The sequence below is a fragment of the Oryza brachyantha genome, chromosome 11, assembly GCF_000231095.2.
Source record: "Oryza brachyantha chromosome 11, ObraRS2, whole genome shotgun sequence".
Lineage (NCBI taxonomy): Eukaryota > Viridiplantae > Streptophyta > Magnoliopsida > Poales > Poaceae > Oryza > Oryza brachyantha.
Window position 1 is genome coordinate 2,635,221 of NC_023173.2, and position 20,252 is coordinate 2,655,472.

General features: G+C 39.9%; 2 protein-coding genes across 6 annotated transcripts; both read left to right on the forward strand.

Annotated features, from left to right (window-relative positions):
• Positions 1 to 826: 826 nt before the first annotated feature.
• LOC102706976 lies at positions 827 to 6,460 on the forward strand. Of its 5 annotated transcripts, none has more exons than XM_015842307.2 (4): positions 827 to 1,043; positions 1,388 to 1,555; positions 2,413 to 4,205; positions 5,634 to 6,460. In XM_015842307.2, exons 3-4 carry the CDS (start codon positions 2,442 to 2,444, stop codon positions 5,973 to 5,975), a joined length of 2,106 nt encoding a protein of 701 aa, XP_015697793.1. In that variant the 5' UTR covers positions 827 to 1,043; positions 1,388 to 1,555; positions 2,413 to 2,441; the 3' UTR covers positions 5,976 to 6,460. The 5 variants fall into 5 exon arrangements, with proteins under 5 accessions (XP_015697793.1, XP_015697794.1, XP_015697795.1 ...); XM_015842308.2 differs by having other exon boundaries at positions 2,422 to 4,205; XM_015842309.2 differs by having other exon boundaries at positions 1,396 to 1,555.
• Positions 6,461 to 13,768: 7,308 nt separating this feature from the next.
• Positions 13,769 to 19,145, forward strand: LOC107303366 (LRR receptor-like serine/threonine-protein kinase EFR). Its single transcript, XM_015842273.2, has 3 exons — positions 13,769 to 14,055; positions 15,593 to 18,366; positions 18,457 to 19,145. Exons 2-3 carry the CDS (start codon positions 15,687 to 15,689, stop codon positions 18,828 to 18,830), a joined length of 3,054 nt encoding a protein of 1,017 aa, XP_015697759.1. The 5' UTR covers positions 13,769 to 14,055; positions 15,593 to 15,686; the 3' UTR covers positions 18,831 to 19,145.
• Positions 19,146 to 20,252: the final 1,107 nt, after the last annotated feature.

Consider the following 20,252-nt stretch of genomic DNA (forward strand, 5'->3'; position numbering starts at 1 on the left):
TTGTCCTGAATTTAGAAGGTATAAGGTAGTCCGCTCCACGTAGACAAGGACCGCTTTGTATAAAGAATACACTTCAAGTTTTATTTAAAAAATTGATTATCTACGGTATAAATACCAAAGGCCTCCTATGAAGAGAAGGGAGGAGAGAGAATCAAACCTTACAATCTCAGTCACATTTAGGCCTGGCAATCTGGCGGATCAGGCCTAGGTTGGGCACGAACGATCTAAATCTTTTGTTTAAACCTGTACAAATTTTTTTTCTCTTTTCCTCTACATACCATTTTGAAAGCCTATATACAAGATAATTCTATTACCTTCAAATATCGTAACCGGATCTCACTCCTCAACAAACAATGCCGGATTTATATTGTCGATGCATCTATGGCGATTTCAACTTGATCATACATATCTCAAACTAATGGTATGGCAAGGTAGTGGTAGGGACGGCCGTGACGGTCATCCGCGATGGCGACGTTGGTCTTTGGTGGTAGCAATAGGACGGAGGTGTACGACGACCAAGGAGAGGACTAAATTGAAATCAGTAGCAGGGACATTTTATCGAAAATAGAATTAATTTGAAAATAAAGGCTCACAAATAATATATTGTCAGAGATTTACTTCAGTCCAATAAAAAATAACTTATTGTATCAAATTATTTCTAATCGTTTTGAACTAAGAATGTGTATCCTACTTAACTAAATCTAACGATGAGAAACAATATTTCGAGATATTTTTTATTGGATGGAAACAAATCTCATTATCAAATTTACCGTACGACATGTATTCGTGTGAGCATGAGTTGGGAAAAGGAAAAGGAAAAAAAAAAAGAAAGCAAAAAGGCTAGAAATGTTCCGTTGTGCGAGCGGCGGCCACGGCGCCACCACCTCGCCTTCCTCTTTCCCCCCGCCCTCGTCGTGGTCGGCCCTCCACTCGCCCACTCCACTGCAGACACCACCCGCCGCCGCCGCCGACGAGGACCACCACCGCATGCTAGCTCGCTCTTCCGTCCGTCCATCCATCTCCCCCTCTCTCATGGAAGCAAGGTACGTCTGTACGTACACATCTAGCTACCTCTTCCATCTCATCTGGATCGCCATGAATGCTTGCTTCGATCAAGCTTCTTCACCTCGACCCCGTCCTCTCATCTTTCCTGCATTGATTTCATCGCATGCTCGCTAGGGAATTCGGATTACTTGCTTGCAATTCAGTACATGTACGCAGTTAATCACTTCCTGCATAGATTGCAAGCTTTCGTTTTCTTGCAGTACCAGCATGCGCTAATTTAATGGAAGGAGCACTGCACGCCACACTTTCTGTGACCCCTGTTCATCAAGAAATTTAATCTCTATTCTGCTGCTCTGCATTTCTGCATCGATCCATGGCGCAGGAGTGCAGTTGTGTCGCCGGCGCCGCATCAGCAGCGCAGAGGAGGTGACTGACTGATGCGGTATGGAAAGGCTTCTTCAAATGTGGGCGAAGCCATGGCGCTGCTGCTCGTTTCTGCTGCAGCTTGACGAACCCTCCTTGTCAGAAAGCTCTGAAATTTGACTCCAAAGTATGTTCTTTTCTCCTCCATCTTTTTTGTTACCACACCTCTCCTTTCTATGCTTGTGTGTGAGGCTCATATCATGATCGATAGTGAGCCTGTGTGCGTTAGTTCAATCGTCAAATGACAGGGAAAAAGTTTGATGAAAAGAAAGAAAAGCTTTTTCGTTGCATCAGTTTGATTAAGAGCATGGTACTAGTGCAGTACGACTTTTGAAGATTTATTTGAACAATTTTACTCTCTCTTTCTCTCTCTGTTGCCTTTTTAGTGCTTGCACGGACATCTAAAATCTAAACCTGCCAAACTTGTTAGTACTGTATCATAAGTTCATAACAAGTCCATAAGACAACAAACTCAATATTTTTTTACAGTTTGTTGTGGACACGAATAGATTGAAAGTTAGAGTTTTTTTACTATCCTTACAAGGGTATATTGAGCTACTAATTTTTTTTAAAATACCTTGATACCTCTATGTACTATTTGAAGTACCAAAATTTTACACTGAAGATTTAATATCTTGAGATATATTTGTAAGGACCGTAAAATTTTCCAAAAAGTTATATTGCAGTTTACTGTTCCATCGCAGTTCACTTAACTCTAAAATGTAGAGCATTAGTAACTCCCGAAAAGATTGTGACAATTCAATTTCCCTCATATGTGAAATGATATTCAGCAACAGAATCTGAACAAGATAGCTGCTTTATTTTACTATGTAAGATCAAGATGCCCTGAGCTAATTCTCCCAACTCATTCCTTATCCTGTCGCACATTCAGTCACTTGCATATACTCCATGCACACAACACATATAAAGATATATTATTTGCTAATCAATATTAATTACTGGGTTAATTCTTTGGCATGCTAGCTACTGCAGATCGACATTATTTTGAGACGATGAGTAGTCTGGAGGTTGGATGGGTGGTGCAGCTGTGGAACGAATGGGGGATCCAGATACTGGTGCTGGCAAGCTTCACGCTGCAGGTGTTCCTCCTCATCTTCGGCGGCATCCGCCGGCACAGCTCCTCCTCCGTGCTGATGTTCTTCCTCTGGTCGGCGTACCTGCTGGCCGACTCCACGGCGATCTACACCCTGGGCCACCTCTCCGTCGACGGCCGCTCCGACGAGCACCAGCTGGTGGCGTTCTGGGCGCCGTTCCTGCTGCTGCACCTCGGCGGGCCCGACAACATCACCGCCTACGCGCTCGAGGACAACACGCTGTGGCTGCGCCACCTGCAGACGCTCGCCGTGCAGGTGCTCGGAGCCGCCTACGTCGTCTACACCTACATGGCCAGCAGCGACGCCGACCTTCTCCTCGCCTCGGTCTCCATGTTCGTCGCCGGCCTGCTCAAGTACGGCGAGAGGATATGGGCGCTCAAGTGCGGCAACATCAGCAGCATCCGCAGCAGCATCAGCAGCCGCAAGTTCAAGACGGATCCCTACGAGCTGCTGGCCATGGGCACCACCGAGGAGGAGCTGCTTCTGGGAGCTCACTCCCAGTTCGACATCTGCAAGGGCGTGTTCGCCGACATCATAATGCTGCCGAACCCCTCGGTGCTCTCCCGATCCAAGCGCCGTTCCGTGATCGCTTACCTCGGGGAGGATCTGTACAAGCTCGTCGAGATGGAGCTGTCGCTGATGTACGACCTGCTGTACACCAAGGCGGCGGTGATCCACACGTGGTACGGCTTCTGCATCCACTTCGTCTCGCTGTTCGGCACGGCCACGACGTTCGTGCTGTTCCAGCTCAGCGTCAGCGGCAGCAGAGGGAGCGGGTACAGCAGGGAGGACGTGATCATCAGCTATGTCCTGCTGGTCGGAGCTCTGGTGCTGGAGATCATCTCGGCGTGCAGGGCCGTGCTGTCCACGTGGACGTGCTCCCTGCTGCACCGCAGGGGCAGGGCGTGGGAGTGGCCTCTCCACGTCATCACGTCGTTCAGCCGCCGCGTCCACCCGGCGAGCCGGAGGCTCTGGTCGGGCTCCATCGGGCAGTACAACCTGTTCCACCTCTGCGCGCGCAACGGCAACGAGGTCGGCAGCCGGGCGGCGGCGAGGCTGGGGCTGCACGACTGGTGGAACACGGTGCACTTCTCCGGCGAGTTCTCGCGCTCGAGCACGTCGTCGTTCTCGATCCAGGACATCAAGAGGCTGGTGCTGGAAGCTCTGCAAAACAAGGAGCGGGCGCTCCAGTTCAAGGACACCGACCTGAACTCGAGGGGCAGCTTCGTGCTCAAGAGCCTGGGCGCCTACGAGGGCTTCGCGCGCTGGAGCGTCAACATCGACTTCGACGAGAGCATCCTCGTGTGGCACATCGCGACGGAGGTGTACGTCCGGCGGTCCAGGGCGAGGCACGCCGGGGAGCTCGCCGAGGCCACCGAGGTGATCTCCAACTACATGATGTTCCTGCTGGTGGCCAAGCCCAACATGCTGCCCGGCGCCGCGCGCCACAACATCCACCTCGCGTCCTGCGAGCAGATCGAGGCGCACTGCGGCCGCATGGGCCTCGGCGACAAGGGCAACCCCATGGCGGCGTCTCCCGTGAGCTGGAACCCGTACTCCATTCTCAGGGAGTTGCTCCACAATGACGGCCCTAGCTGCTCCAGTATCCCAAGGAGGGAGAAGCTTGCGGAGGTGGTGTGGAATTTCTCCCAATTTGCACTGGTATGGGCTGAGTCTTAAACTGTTTGGAAATCTACTTGTTATTCTTGGAACAATCCCTTGCTTTGGCGGAAGAAGTTTTTTAGCACGCGGGTATATACACTATATCATCTAAATAGTCATTAAAAATATAAAAAATTGGCAAGATAATTTGATATGAATTATATCACTCCATCAACATGCAAGTTTAAATTCAACTTCTACAAGGTGTAGCAAAAATAACAAAACAATTATAAGTATGTGTATACTTAGTTTTAGTTTTGTTTGTTTTTTTCTACAACTTATAGAATATGAATTTAAACTTGTATGTTTATAAAGTGATATAACTCATATTAATCTATCTTGTTAATTTTTGTCATATTTTTTTATGACTATTTAAATGGCATGTAAACACACGGGTGTACATACACCCGTGTGCTAAAAACTGTTTCTATTGCTCTGGCCTATTTTCACTGTTTGCAATCTCAGTTTCTAGGTGTACCTTCCATTTCAATTCAACTGAAAATAGTTACGGAAAGCTTAATTTGGTTTTTTTTTTTGATACCAGAGTTAAACTTAACACGTTGGTAATGGGATCCTCTGTGCTACCGCAGAGCAGAACAGTACATTGAATTTTTACTGGTTTTTAATCGTTGGATCAGAAATGTATGGATCAAATTGCCACTTTACTGCTACGGTAGTGGTACAGCATCAAAACACTATAGCTACAGTATTTGTGGCACTGTTTACATAATTTTTTAACTGTTCCACTCACATTAACATTGTAATACAGAGGATCTAGACCCGCAACCAACTTGTGGTTAAAATACATATGGCTAGTCTATCCCTGAAATTCGATAAGGGGGCATACATACTGCTCATTCTGTTTCATATTATAAAACATTTTGGCTATGACTATATTCATCTGTTTGTTAATCCATATCGTGAATATATATCTTATATTTAGAGATTTGCTTCAGTCTAACAAAAAATACCTCTAGGTACCGGTACATCGTGGTACTAAATCATTTCTGATCGTTGGATCTAATAATGCACATCCTACTCGGCTAGATCCAATGGTACGAAACGATTTGGTATCTCGAGGTACCGGTACCTTGAGGTACATTTTGTTGGACTGGAGCAAATCTCCTATATTTAACGAGTTTTATTCTCATCCTTCCTTTTGTACCTTGAGGTACCGGCACCTCGAAGTACCGGTACCTGGAGGTACCAAATCGTTTCTTACCATTGAATCTAGGATGTGCACTATTGGATCTAACGATCAGAAACGATTTGGTACCGCGAGATACCGGTACCTCGAGGTACACAAAAAAAGATGAGAATAAACTCATATTTAACATCTATGAATTTAGACAATACATTTCGAAGACGGAGATAGTAACATACATTCATGTGCACTGTATGTCTCCTAATTGTCCTACTCTGTCTCAGGGATCAGTAAAGGCACCAAATCCACATGGAGAATCCATCCGCGACAGTGCCAACATGTATGCAGTGCTGCTCGCCAACGAGCTTCTCAGCATCGAGCTGCGGTGGCAGGAGGAGCGTGACACCCTGGAGCTTATCTTGGGCGTGTGGGTGGAGATGCTGCTGTATGCTGCAGACCATTGCAGCCAAGAGTCCCACGCCAGGCAGCTCAGCAACGGCTGCGAGTTCATCACCATCGTGTCGCTGCTGGCGCACCACTTCAAGTACTACTCCGGAGCATCCAGGGGCGCCGACGACCTCGAGAATAACCCGTCGATGAGAACTCTGAGAACTTGGTCTAGATGAATTTGCAGCACTTCAATGTGACCGATTTGTTATCCGTTTCTGTACCGGTATCTCGAGATATAAAAGAAAAGATACGAGTAAAACTCGAAAAAAAACAGGGCAGTACTCCCTCCGTTTAGAAATGTAAGCATTTCTGGCTAAGAGTCCGGACAAAAATGCTTATATTTCTAGGCAAAGGTAGTAATTATTGGGATATAAGAGACTGTGGCTTCACCGGAGGATAATGGATCTTTTTCGCCATATGAAAGGTTAGTTGTGGAAAACCATCGAGACTACCAGGAACTACTTTTGGCAAATATATTATCCCACAGCTTCCTGTTCACGTGACCATGCTGTTCCTTCTTGGCCAGAATTTAGGTCTGTGTAGATTGGGAGTCTCGACAGCTTCTTGTCGATGTGTAAGTTAAACTTTGTAAATTTCTTCAATCTTAATGAAATTTGGTTGGCCCCTTTGGCTGACCCAGCAAAAGTAAAATAACTGTTGTCTGAACTAGCAAGTTTGGGTTATAGTGTTTTACTTACCTAGTTTTCTTGTCCAATGTGCATTACGAAAGCACAACTTTTTTTTTTTCATAAGGAAGCAGAACCTTTATTTTTTTTTTCTGGAAAAAGAAATCAAAACCTGTAGGGTGAGATGGCTGATTTCATTGTGTAAAGGGAAAGATATTGGCTATACTTAGGGGTGGTAATGAGTCTAACTATTTTGTCTATAAAATTTAAGGGCCGGGTTCAAAACGAATTAAAAATAAAATTATATAGAGTTTTGAGTTAAATTTTTTTAAGAATTAAATATGATTGTGAAAGAACCCACCAGCCTTGACGCATTCCCACCCCTAGCTATACTGGGAACATTTGAATTCTGTGGTGATTCGAACACAACTTCTTCCCTGATAATAAAAGGAACTATTGGATATGTTGCTCTAGGTAATTGTGTTATTCTTTTGTGTTGTAACATATTTAATCTATCATCTGACATGCCGAATGCGTAAAATCAAATCTGTCATCGAATTTTAGAATGTTCGATAGGTGTTCAAGTTTAAACTACCAATGGATAATTACCAGGATTTTCAAAACCGCAATAATCGCCAAGCTCGACATTGGTATTGGGCGGTTTGCTCCGACAAAAATCATTCAATTTTTTTTTAAAAAAATGAAAAAGGTGAAAAATCCCCCCAAAAAAATCATGGTGATAGTTATATAATTCCTCAACATAGTGGTGAAGAAAAAAAGGTCAAAATAACAACATAAATTAATCAAAATATGGCGCAAAGTGATTTCAGTTCATTTTAATCGGGAAAAAGAGAAAAGGGATACTGTTCATTCGACCCAAGGGTTTTCTGCTGATAATTACGGTGAAGGGCCTGATAATCACGGAGGAGGACGCGATAATCATGATAATAACTTGTTGTTGTTGACTGTTGATCTGAAGAAAAATACGGCATTTGCCACCTTGACCTTGCAAATTCACTGTCTCTATCATTTCTCTATTTTCTTGCAAGTCTAAAACAAAACTGCACCAAATGTCCATCCTTACCACAATGGTTGCAGTTGTACTTCATGTGTTTGTTTACTTTTAAAAAGTAGAAAAAGAAGCAATTGCACAATTTGTAGAGATTTTTTAAAATACGACTAGATTTGAAAAAAAGTCTATTTGTGTTCTTAGTCTTATCAAAAGGTCCAGCACTCACATTATTATGCTCATGTTCGACTAACATAACTTCAGCCACTGTCTTATTATGAGATATTGAAACAGTAGAAAGAAGATCATTCATATGCAGTTTATCATGGTGGTAAGAAGTTAGATTATCATTTGCAACAGTAACCAAAAAGCACATATTAAAAGAGTCAGCTTTAAATTTATTAATTTCAAGTTTAACCTTTTCTAAATGATCAACACATGAAACATATGCCAACCAAATTAATCTTTTCTTTTTCAGCAATTATCTTAGTGCAAGAATCACATTCTATTTTATTTAAAGACTTAATATTATCAATTTCAATTTTAGCACTAGCAAGCTCATCATGTAAGGCAACACAAAAATCACATGGCACAGAAGCATTGCACTTAAGAGTATTGATTTTAGATGTCATGCTAGCAAGAGAAGTTTTAAGTTCATCATTTAAATCAACCAATAAATTATTTTGAGCGGTTAAATCTTTACAAGAATCTGATAAACGTGAACAATATGTCTCTAACAAATTAACTTGTTATTCTAAACAATCTTATATTTTCTTAATCTCTTTTTTCCTTACGCACTAAAACACATGACATCAATGAACACATATCAGTAGGCATGTTACAAAAGCTCAAGACCGATTAAGATCAAAAGATCAAACTAGGCTCTAATACCACTTGTAGAATCGAAACACAAGAACCAAGCCTACTAGAGAGAGTTGAATGGTAGGAAAAGCCAATCAGTTAAATCTTTTTAGTGAAAATAATAGAACTCTCTGACCCGATGACGTCGTCGTTGTCGCCTCACTGCAAAAAACACAATCCAAAGATACGCTAAAAGTATATCAACTTTATTGCATCAAGTTATGTTTACAAAGTGCATACTAAATACTCCTCACAAGCCCTAATTTCCTGTTTTACAAAAGTTACATACAAGTTATACCACAATCTCCATCACCAACTAGGAGTATGACTTTTTGTCCCAATAGGACTCATCCCCTTAATTTCTAAAGCTAAATTTAACTTACCAAATTAAATTATATCCTTCCAAATTTCTCAACTTTTCATCCATATTTCTTCACAATTTCGACAATATTTGCACCCACAACTTGTGAAGCACGTTACAACTTTATCCCCACACAGTGTTCCTCCACCACTCCATCTAGTATTTAGCATCATCACCGGCATCCTCGACCGTATGGACCTCAACTACTCTCTGAGCCTAGTCCTGATCCCACTGTTGACCGATATTGACCTCTAAGGATCTTGACTCTAATCCAACTATGTCACATGGTATATTGATCATCTAGACCTTAGTTCATCCGTGAACTTAGTCTTAGTACTCACCATTGATCATGGTTGACCTCAGGCCACCTACACACATAGAGACAACCCAACCGTTTTTGAGCACATATATCGTAACCTGACCCACATTTGTCACATGCACTCACACCAACACCACAAATATTTCTAAATCAATTTATATTAATAAATTAATTTGTAAGCCAATTGTTCATTACAAAATATTAATGATGAATATGATGTTATATGTCACATGGTGCTCGTTCTCCACCATGCATGGGGGTTGTTCCTAAATCCTAATAGCTGGAGTCATCTCTATGTGGTGTCACCATCAATGCTGCTGGATCCCAATTTTTGAATGATTAGTCATCGATAGTCAGTCTGTGCCGAGGCAGACGAAGAATGCAATCAAAATGTGTGTAATTTCATAAAATGTGGGGACTGCTCGTGAAAAAAATCAGGACCGCTGCAAGTAGCAACGATCCAAAACAAGGAGCAAATTGCAAAACTAGGACCTATGGGACAAATATGCGGACGTAACGGCAAATATCCTGACCACTAATGCATTAGTGTAGGGCTGTTAATAGCCAAGCTCAAACGAGCTTATCACCTCCATCTTTTCGCTTCTACTTATATTTATAAGTTAAAATTTAAATTTTATCCTTAAGTTTAGCGTTGATTTTAGGATTTTTTTTACCGAAATTTATCTTCCAATCTTGACTTTTTACACATATAAAAGTTTTATTCACAAATTATTTTTTGTCTATAAATATATCATTTGATTTTTTAATGAAAAAGCCAAACAATCACCTCATATTTGTTTAGGTTCGAGCTCAACATACACAAGTTGAATTGAGCCTAGGTAATCTTCGAGCTTTCTCGTGCTTGACTACCGAGCTCGCTCAATAAATGGTATAACCTATATTTTAAGTATAATATGTTAATAAAATAATTAATTGCTAGCTATTTGTAATAATGGAAGAGTAGCGAAAGGAATAACATAAAAATGTGATATAAATATAGACTAATTTATCATTTGGATGTTTTAAAATGACATATTTGATGAACTAATATATCAGATAGAACAATAAAAATCATATCATGTTAGGCTCATTGATTTACCTCAAGCTCGGCTCGCCGGAGATGGAGTATCGAAAGCGCGGCGCGCTAGCGCCAAGGCGTGTCGGGGGCGTGGTTGCAGTCACAATTTAAATTTTTCACCTTAAATTAGAGTTAATTTCGAGGTCTTTTAACCGTAATTTATTTTTTAGCATTTGCTTTTAAATCACTAACTATATATATATATTTATATATATATATAAGCTTTACTCATAAATTATCTTTCGTTTACAAATATACCGTTTGACTTTCCCTCACACACGCAAAAGATGACCGCCTCAACTAAGGTGAAAGCCGGATCAGGTTAGCTTGTCAAATACCACCGTAGATCAATTGTAACTAGGGATAAAAACGGTTTAGAATTTTTTTGGATTCCGGATCAGTTTTCGAAAACAGAAACAAATATGGTAAAGGCACTATCCTTCAAAAATCAGAACCAGTCGAAAACCTCTCGAAATTTTTCTCTAAATTTTTGTAGACCCGTATGCCATAAATCCACAATATCAGCTAAAATAGCTAGTCAACTTCAGAAAGTTAACCTTAAGTCCTTAACTGGTCAGGACATATACACAAGCACTTTATTTTGTAATGCCTTACTTTGTAATATGATTTATGAACTTTATAATACGGGTCTTTTATCATTCTTAAAAAGTAACTTAAGGTATCAAAAAATTTAATACAAAATTTTTGTATCTTAAGATATATTATACCTCAAGGTATTAATTTTTTTCTATGAAAAATATAGTACATCAAGATACTTTTCCAAGAATGGTAAAAAAACTCTTATGATAATTTGTGAGATGTGCACTTTAATATATAATAATATGTAAACTCTAACCTTTACTTGTTATGAGACAATCACTCACAAGGTGATTTATTATGGACTTGGTTGTAATTCTTATGACATAAAGGGGTCCCGTTAGTGGCTAAAGTTTAGAATTTTCCATGTACTGTTTTAGAGAGAAAAAATAGAAGCTCGGTTTAAGGGGTTTTGTAATGCAATAAATTTTCGTAACCGTATCCACTCTGAGTCGTATTCATCCTATTTTCGTATTTGGTAATATTTGTTTCTGTTTTTTATCGAGATTTTCCATTTTAATTTCAATTCCAGAAAAATAATATGGAAACAGATACAATAGAGGTGGTTTGTGTACAGAACCAACGTGGAGCTGAACAGCAAGCAGCTTACCGAAATTTACACACTCAAATCCTATGCAAAATGTGACATATGAACCTAGATTGGAGGGAAAATACTCAGATAATAGCATCGATAATGGTACCCATCTTCTTTTTCAGATAACCGTACAGCTCCCAATCAAACTTTTAAAGTTGGATTGAAATTGTATGAATGGAGCAGCTGCAGCTGGCATGCGTTGACTGGATTGATCGATATGTGATGCCAATCAGCAAAGTCAGATGACTTGGACCAATTTGATAGCAGTCACACCACAGCAGTAATGAAATATACCTCTCATTCAGAGAAAGAAGTGGCAAGTGGATGGACGACTTTGAATCAGTAGTCCTGATGGAAATCAATGACAATTTATTGCTTGAACACAGTTGCATCCAGTGATAGTCATGCTGTTCATTGTTTTCTACTAGAAAATATGATTCATTGGATTACATTTCGGAAAAAGGACACAAGATTATAAGCTCACCCTTCAAAACTAGATTGGTACTAACTCTGTCACATAATAATTTCATTTTTCGATTTCTGTGTCCAAAATATGACCATTCGTCTTATTTGAAAAATTTATAAAAAAATTTAAAAAATTAATCACGTATAAAGTATTATTCATGTTTTATCATCTTGTAGCAATAAAAATATTAATCGCAAAAATTTTTAAATAAGACGAAGAGTCAAAAACATTCTATCTAAAAACTTAAAAACTTGTTGAGGTAGTAGCATGTATTCCTAGTTTCTGATAAATACTTGGTTGCTGTTTTACTGCATGCATACTTTTCAAGTTGACATTGCTGCTTTTTTTTCTTTTTTGAGTGTCAGCATCGTTTTGTCACAGCATCATCTCATCCCCCTAATATGATAGGATTTTATTTTTCTAAAAATTAGGGATGCCCAAGTCTATGCATGGGTTGTAGCTGGGGTTTTCACTTTTAAGTGTTTCTTTGACATGTTACAAGGTTGTCGCTTTCTCTATTCTTTCTTGGAAATGGCCACTGCAGAAGCCATCTTTGAATTCAGACGGACGTGATTATCTCATTTGCATATTAGCTATGGTCCTCATTGCGTCCATATGTTGTAGGGTTTTTTCACTGTCCTATCTCAAGTGTACTAAACTTTTATGCTAAAAAATATATTTTTTAAGAATGGTAAGAAAACTTCATGTGATGTTATAGCAGTTACTATTTTGTTTTCTAATGTAAACGTTGATACCTCTAGATGGTATGTGCCTCAACATACAAAAATTGTTAGTGTAAAATTTCATCTAATTTCTTAATGTTCATAAAGTTTCTCAAAATGAGGTACCTAACATTACTTTCTTAAGAACTGCAGTTCTCTATTATTAAAGATACATGATCGTTGTGTACCTACGAAATGGTTGCTATAAAAAATTGCGAACTAAAATTTCTCAATCATGTAAGTTAATTGAGTTTTGCTCCAGTCCTTCTTTTTGTACCATAAGGTACTAATATCCACACTCGTGATATCCACCTCACGACTAAGTTAGTACCTCGAGATACTATGTAATTATGACCATTTGATCTATCATCACCAACAATCAAGATTTTAGTACCAGCTTGATCGTGAGGTGGGTAACACGAGTGAGGATTTTATTACCTCACAGTACTAGTATCTCGTGGTACAAAAGAAAAGACCGGAGCAAAACTCAAGTTAATTAGGAACAGAAACATGATTTTCCATAGATACATCAAAGTATCAAGATTGTGTGTCCATATTTACACTAGTTGCTTGCTAGAATATAATTTTGCTAGCTTTTACTCCAGAAATGGTATATCATGCACTTGTGGGGAACCAAATACTGAACTATATCAAAGATTGTGGTGTTACAAGAAATCTTCATTGTCCATCGACCATTACTGCACAAACATGTCTAGCGATGTTATGGGAAGGTATATATGTACACCCCATGATACATACAAGTATGGTTTCTTTGGATAGTCCTAAGCTAAATGTGTCAATCGGCCGAAACAAATCATACCTTATTTTGTCACAAAACTCAGAGATCATCAATCTAACATGATAAACCATTAGCCAGTACAAACAACACACTTACATCATAGTGCCCCATGAGAAGCCTCACAAGAATTCACAAGGAGGGTGACAATAGCACCCCCATCTTTTCTCTTACGCTCATGATTACAAGCCAAAATTTAAATTTTTAATCTTAATTTGCAGTTGATTTTGGGGTTTCTTTTCACCGAAGGTTATTTTTCAGCGTTTGCTTTTAGATCGCTCAGAATATGTATATAAAATGTTTATTCACATTTTTTTCATTTAGAGATATACCATTTGACTTTTTCCATGAAACACCCAAATAATCACCCTAAGTAATACAATCCAACAAAGAACCAGTAAAACTGCCAAAGCATGGCCACAGCAATAGAAGTATAGAAAGTCGCTTCCAGTCAATGGCAGATGGACATGGACAAGCAGTTTGCTTAATAAATGGACTACAGAGAGAAGGAAAGATAAACACAGAAAAAAGCTAGCAGAGAAAGTCATTTCATACCTTGAGTTGGAGATACCACCTTGCACACACCAAGTAGCTAGCAAAGGTTAGAGAGCAGACAGAAATGCTCTTTAGCTTCCTCCCTCTGCTGTCCAAATAGCCAAAGCAAAGAAGCAACTAAGGACAATCAACACCAAGCAAAGGGAGATAGTGAAGAGAAAATCACCAGCAGACGAGTGGAGTGACAAGCTGACTGACCATTGTTGTATGAACAGACAAGAAGGCACTACTTGAGAAAGGAAAAGGCTCAAGCATAATTCTTCTCCTCCAGGTAATTCATTAAGAAATTAAACCGAAGCGTTTGTGAAGAGTCTCTTGCATATTTCCCCCAAAAAAATATTAGTTCACACGCTAGCTACTTGACTATATATCTAATTTTCCTTGCGTTTATCTATGCATATAATCAAGAACTAATAAAGTCCAACAGACATAGCTGGACATGAAGATAATTGCAACTGGTCAGCTCTTGTTCATGCTTATGGCGTGTAGTGTTGTCCAGGTGATGTGTAACTCATTATATGGAAATGAGACAGATCGGCTCTCACTGCTCGATTTCAAGAAAGCAATCAGTCTCGATCCCAAGCAAGTCTTGGCATCCTGGAACGATAGCACTTACTTTTGCAGTTGGGAAGGTGTCTCATGCAGCTCGAAAGATCCACATCGTGTCATTTCTCTTAACCTTACAGACCAAGGCTTAGTCGGACAAATTTCTCCACTTGGAAATCTAACATTCCTAAGGCATCTACACCTTCCTGTTAACCTATTCACAGGAGAGATCCCTCCATCCCTTGGCCACCTGCATCACCTCCAAACCCTCTATCTGAGTAACAATTCGCTACAAGGAAAGATACCTAACCTTGCAAACTGTTCCAACCTCATGGTGCTAGAGCTGTACAGAAATAATCTAGTTGGACAGTTTCCTGAAGATTTGCCTGATCACCTTCAAAAGCTGCAACTTTCATACAATAAGCTTACAGGACCCATCCCTGCATCTCTCTAATATTACAACACTGAATTATCTTAGTTGCATGTCTAATAATTTCGTGGGCAACATCCCAAATGAGTTTGCAAAGTTTCCCATGCTGCAGACCCTATTTGTGGGTGGTAATAAGATAGGAGGTAGGTTTCCAGAGGCCATCTTAAATCTTTCTACCCTCCTTCGCATTAACCTTGCTCTCTCTGATCTAAGTGGAGAGGTACCATCCAATATCGGTAACAATCTACCCAACCTGATCCTACTCCAACTAGACTACAACTTGTTTCATGGGCATATCCCCTATTCATTGGTGAATGCTTCTGAACTAAACGAGCTCGACATATCGAGTAATAATTTCACTGGAATTATTCCCAGCTCAATCGGCAAACTTACCAAATTGTTTTGGTTAAACCTTGAAATAAATTTATTAAATCAACTTGAAGCACGTAACAAACAAGAATATTAGTTATAAAAAATTATAAAATAGATTAATATGATTTTCTAATCAACTTTCCAATAAGAAAATTTCTCAAAAAACACATTGTTTAGCAGTTCGGGACTCTTTGTAGCATTTCCAACATATAGATCATTTTAATTTTCCAACTGATCTAATTAGCCATTCTATAGCTTCTTGTCAATCTAGGACCCCCCCCCCCAACAATAAAAAAGATGTCTACTAGTTTTGCTATTTAAGTAGATGCTATATTACTCCTGTAATAAATTTGAATTGGAGGAATTAATTATTATGAGACAACAGTCTTGCATGCATTATTGGGATTGACATTTTTGTTTTAGACATCACGCCTTTACATATTCATATAATCATTTTTAGGGAACATGCGTAAGGATTGCGGGTCTTCATATTAAGCAAGCTAACACATGAGTATAATCAAGATCGATCTGAAATTGGACAGAGCAAGCTGGTCATGAAGATTGCTGCAATTGGACAGTTCCTGTTTGTCCTTACGGCATGCAATGTAGTTCAAATCTCATGTGATTCGTTATATGCAAAAGAAACAGACCGGCTTTCACTGCTTGATTTCAAGAACGCAATCAGTTTGGATCCACAGCAAGCATTACTGTCCTGGAATGACAGCATCCAATTTTGCAGCTGGGAAGGTGTGTTTTGTAGGGCAAAGACTCCAAATCGTGTCATTTCTCTTAACCTTACAGACAGAGGTTTAGTTGGGAAAATCTCTCCTTCCCTTGGAAACCTAACATTTCTCAAACATCTGATCCTACCGGAAAATGCTTTCACTGGACAGATACCTGCATCTCTTGGTCACTTGCACCATCTCCAAACCCTCTCCTTGGCCAATAACACCCTACAAGGAATGATACCTAATCTTGCAAACTGCTCCAATCTCACTGTACTAGATCTTTCTAGAAATAATTTAGTCGGACAATTTCCAGAAAATTTACCTCATCACCTTCAAAATATTACAGTGTCGCACAATAATCTCACGGGAGTCTTCCCTGTCTCTCTAGCCAACGTCACTACGCTGGTACTTCTTAACTGCAAGTTCAATAATGTCGAGGGAAACATCCCAGATGAGTTTGCAAAGCTGCCTATGCTGAAATTCTTGCTGATGGGTATCAACAATTTGGAAGGTAGCTTTCCACAAGCCATCCATAATGTCTCTACTCTAGTCTATCTCAGCTTTGCTTTCAATGATCTTCGTGGAGAGGTGCCATCAGACCTTGGTAATTATCTACTCAAACTCCAAGGTTTTGAATTAGGCGGCAACTCCTTTCGTGGGAACATCCCATCCTCTTTAACAAACGCTTCTAACCTGTTCCTCATCGATATATCATATAATTATTTCACCGGAGGGGTGCCTACCTCAATCGGCAAACTTACTAAACTATCTTGGCTAAATCTCGAGGGCAATGAACTCCATGGACGCAACAATCAAGACTCGGAGTTTCTGAATAGTGTAGCCAATTGTACTGAGCTGCAAATGTTCTCGGTATCTATGAATCGTCTAGAAGGCCGTGTCCCAAATTCATTTGGAAACTACTCTCTTCACCTGCAATTTTTGCACCTGGGACAAAATTGGCTATCAGGTGATTTTCCTTCTGGCCTGGCAAACCATCACAATCTGATTGTGGCAGAACTGAGTCGAAATCTTTTTTCTGGTGTGCTTCCAAATTGGCTGGGATCTCTGAAGAGCTTGCAAAAACTATCTGTGGGCGACAATAAGTTCACAGGTTTCATTCCATCATCCCTTTCCAATTTAACAAACTTGGTGCAACTCTTTCTATACTCAAATAATTTCAGTGGAGAGATTCCTGGAAGTTTGGAAAACCTTGAGGCCCTTCAACGACTGGGCTTTGCAAATAACAACCTTAATGGTATTATTCCAGACGGGATATTTAGAATTCCAACAATATTATTGATTGATTTATCTTTCAACAATCTAGAGGGACCGCTTACCACTCACGTTGGCAACGCAGAACAACTTACGTATCTGACACTTTCATCAAATAATCTATCTGGAGATATCCCTAACACCTTGGGGAACTGTGAAAGTTTGCAAAAACTGAAGTTCGATCAGAATACTTTCAGTGGAGGCATTCCTACATCATTAAGCAAGTTACTTAGCTTGACTTTGCTTAATCTGTCTTACAACAACTTAACAGGACAAATACCAGACTCTCTCAGTAGTTTGAAGTATCTTGGGCTACTTGATTTGTCATTCAACCATCTTAACGGTGAGGTCCCAACAAAAGGAATATTCAAGAATGCAACCGCTTTTCAAGTTGCTGGCAATCAAGGCTTATGTGGTGGGCTGAAAGAATTACACCTACCTGCATGCTCCACTGCACCTTCAAGTTCAAGTAAGCACAGGCAACCGTTAGCAATCAAAATAGTGATACCATTGGCCATCTTGGTGCCATCTTTTATCGTTGTATTGGTCATCTTGCTGCTCTTGAGGGTAAAACAAAATGGACAATCTATGTCTTTGCAATCATCTGATACAAACTTTCCCCAAGTTTCTTATAATGATCTTGCAAGAGCAACTGATAGGTTCTCCATGTCCAATTTGATTGGCAAAGGGAGATTCAGCTGTGTGTATCAAGGAAAGCTATTTCAAGGCGATGACAGAGTTGCTGTGAAGGTCTTCAGTCTAGAGACAGGGGGAGCACAGAGGAGCTTCGTTGCAGAATGCAATGCTTTGAGAAACATCAGACACCGCAATCTAGTTCCTATCCTAACTGCATGCTCTAGTATCGATTCTAAAGGCAACAATTTCAAAGCTTTAGTGTATAAGTTCATGCCACGTGGGGACTTGAATAAATTACTACACTCGACCAAAGATGGTGGAGACACTTCACATCTGAACCACATTACATTGGCGCAGAGAATAAGAATTATAGCGGATGTAGCAGATGCACTAGAGTATCTACACTATAACAACCAGGAAACAATTGTTCACTGTGATCTGAAGCCTAGCAACATCCTTCTGGATGACAATATGGTTGCTCATGTTGGAGACTTTGGTCTTGCAAGATTCAAAATCGACTCGGCTACACCATCTCGAGGCGATGCAAACTCAACTTCCTCCCTTGCAATAAAGGGAACTATTGGATATGTTGCTCCAGGTATGGCCTAATTTTGTACCTTTCTACCTTACTTGATATTTATTTTGTTATCTGACATGCTGATGTCTCTTTTGTCATATGAAATTTTAGAATGTTCGGAGTGTGGTCAAGTTTCACCAACTTCAGATGTGTTTAGCTTTGGAGTTGTTCTCTTGGAAATATTTATTCGGAGAAGGCCAACGGACGACATGTTTAAGGATGGATTGAGCATTGCAAAATATACAGAGATCAACTTCCCTGACAGGATACTTGAGATTGTTGATCCCCAGCTGCAACAAGAGTTGGACCCCTACCAAGAAACGTCGACAGCAGTCGAGGAGAAAGGCCTACAGTGCCTACGTTCCGTGCTAAACATTGGACTCTGTTGCACCAAGCTAACCCCGAGGGAACGCATCACCATGCAAGAGGTGGCTGCCAAGTTGCAAGGAATATATATGTGCATCTTCTGGTTAAGTAGTAGGTAGTATGGTACGCAGACACAATTCAATAAAGAAGTGGTCAGTGTCCTACTGAAACTAGCAACTTGACCATGCCAACGCTATATTGTCATAATATATTTGACAATATATTATAAAATAATAATATTTAAGGTATCATTTTTAAATATAAAGTACTCAGTTATGAAATATAATTTAGCATGAGTAACTTGTAAAGCAGTACATGAGTGATTATTAGCGAGAGTAACAAAAATAACTATCCAATCATGATATTAAAAAATATAATAACTATAGTCTTATTTACTACTAAACAATATATGTTATGAGAGATCAAAAGTAGGTACGTGTTAATACCAGAATTTGGATAATTGCCGTTGAAAATTAAACTGTGATTAAAGACTGAATCAGACAGGAAACAACGCAAAGGACAGAAGACCAGGCGCTCAGATTCATTCGATGGAGTCCGGATCGAATAAGAAATAGAGTTCGATTGGACCTAGAATGTTGCAGATAAATTCGGGAATAACCAGAGTCCGTGTAATTTAATTTTATCTGTTAATTAGAGTTAGTTTAGATTTTTCCTTTATCTCTAAGAGAGTTAGAGTCTGATTGGGACTTGTGTGTGTTTTTATCTTGTAGGAGTTAGAGATAGAGTCCACATAGGAGTTTGTTATTTCTTTTTATATGTTAGGAGTCGTGTGTCGTGTCCAACACGGACTATCATCCACCCGAGGGTATAAATATGTGTGCCCGGGTCATTGTAAATCATCTACATCATAATATAGATCAATTACTCTCGGCGCATCGCCACCCTCTTCACTAAGGTTTCAACTTCGGCGGAACTTGGCACCTGACGTGGGGCTGCATCGTATCGATTTTCGGCGGAGGGGTAAGTCCTACGTTCCACCGGCCACGGTAATCGCATCGGCTAAATTGGAACTATCTTGGCTAGGTCCGATCTTCTAATTTGGATGTGCGATTGCTAGTTACCGTATCAGTTTCAGCTTGAGTTACTTTCACGTCTTGAGTTGATCTGGTCGACCACTTTGGGCTATCTACGTTGGTTTGATATTTGTTATTTGACATATTCAATCTAATACTGTCTCGGTTTGGCTCGATCTAGTAGATTGCATTTATCAAATGGTTTATATCAGATCAATGATTTTGCTCATTGTTTTATTGGAGTACCAGCCGATAAGTTATTAGTCATCGACTCATCAGCTTGATAGCGATCTAGATCTGTTTAGTATCTATCTTGATATTGCTAGGTGTGATCTTGAACTGTCTCGGTTTGGTCCGATCTTCTATGATTATTCTTAGCAATCTAGGCTAGTTATTTTATAGATCTTGGTCGTTTGTCAGTCGTTTATAGCCGATGATCTTTATCGATCTATATGCTTATCATATTTACATCAATAGAGTAGCAGATTGCCCACTACATTATTTTTA

Bases quoted from the DNA above. Each gene is read 5' to 3' on its own strand.
- LOC102706976 (XM_040529179.1), top strand. From the start codon at position 2,406: ATGCTAGCTACTGCAGATCGACATTATTTTGAGACGATGAGTAGTCTG. The intron at 4,206-5,633 runs GTATGGGCTGAG...ACTCTGTCTCAG, and splicing joins ATTTCTCCCAATTTGCACTG to GGATCAGTAAAGGCACCAAA.
- LOC107303366 (XM_015842273.2), top strand. From the start codon at position 15,687: ATGAAGATTGCTGCAATTGGACAGTTCCTGTTTGTCCTTACGGCATGC. The intron at 18,367-18,456 runs GTATGGCCTAAT...ATGAAATTTTAG, and splicing joins TATTGGATATGTTGCTCCAG to AATGTTCGGAGTGTGGTCAA.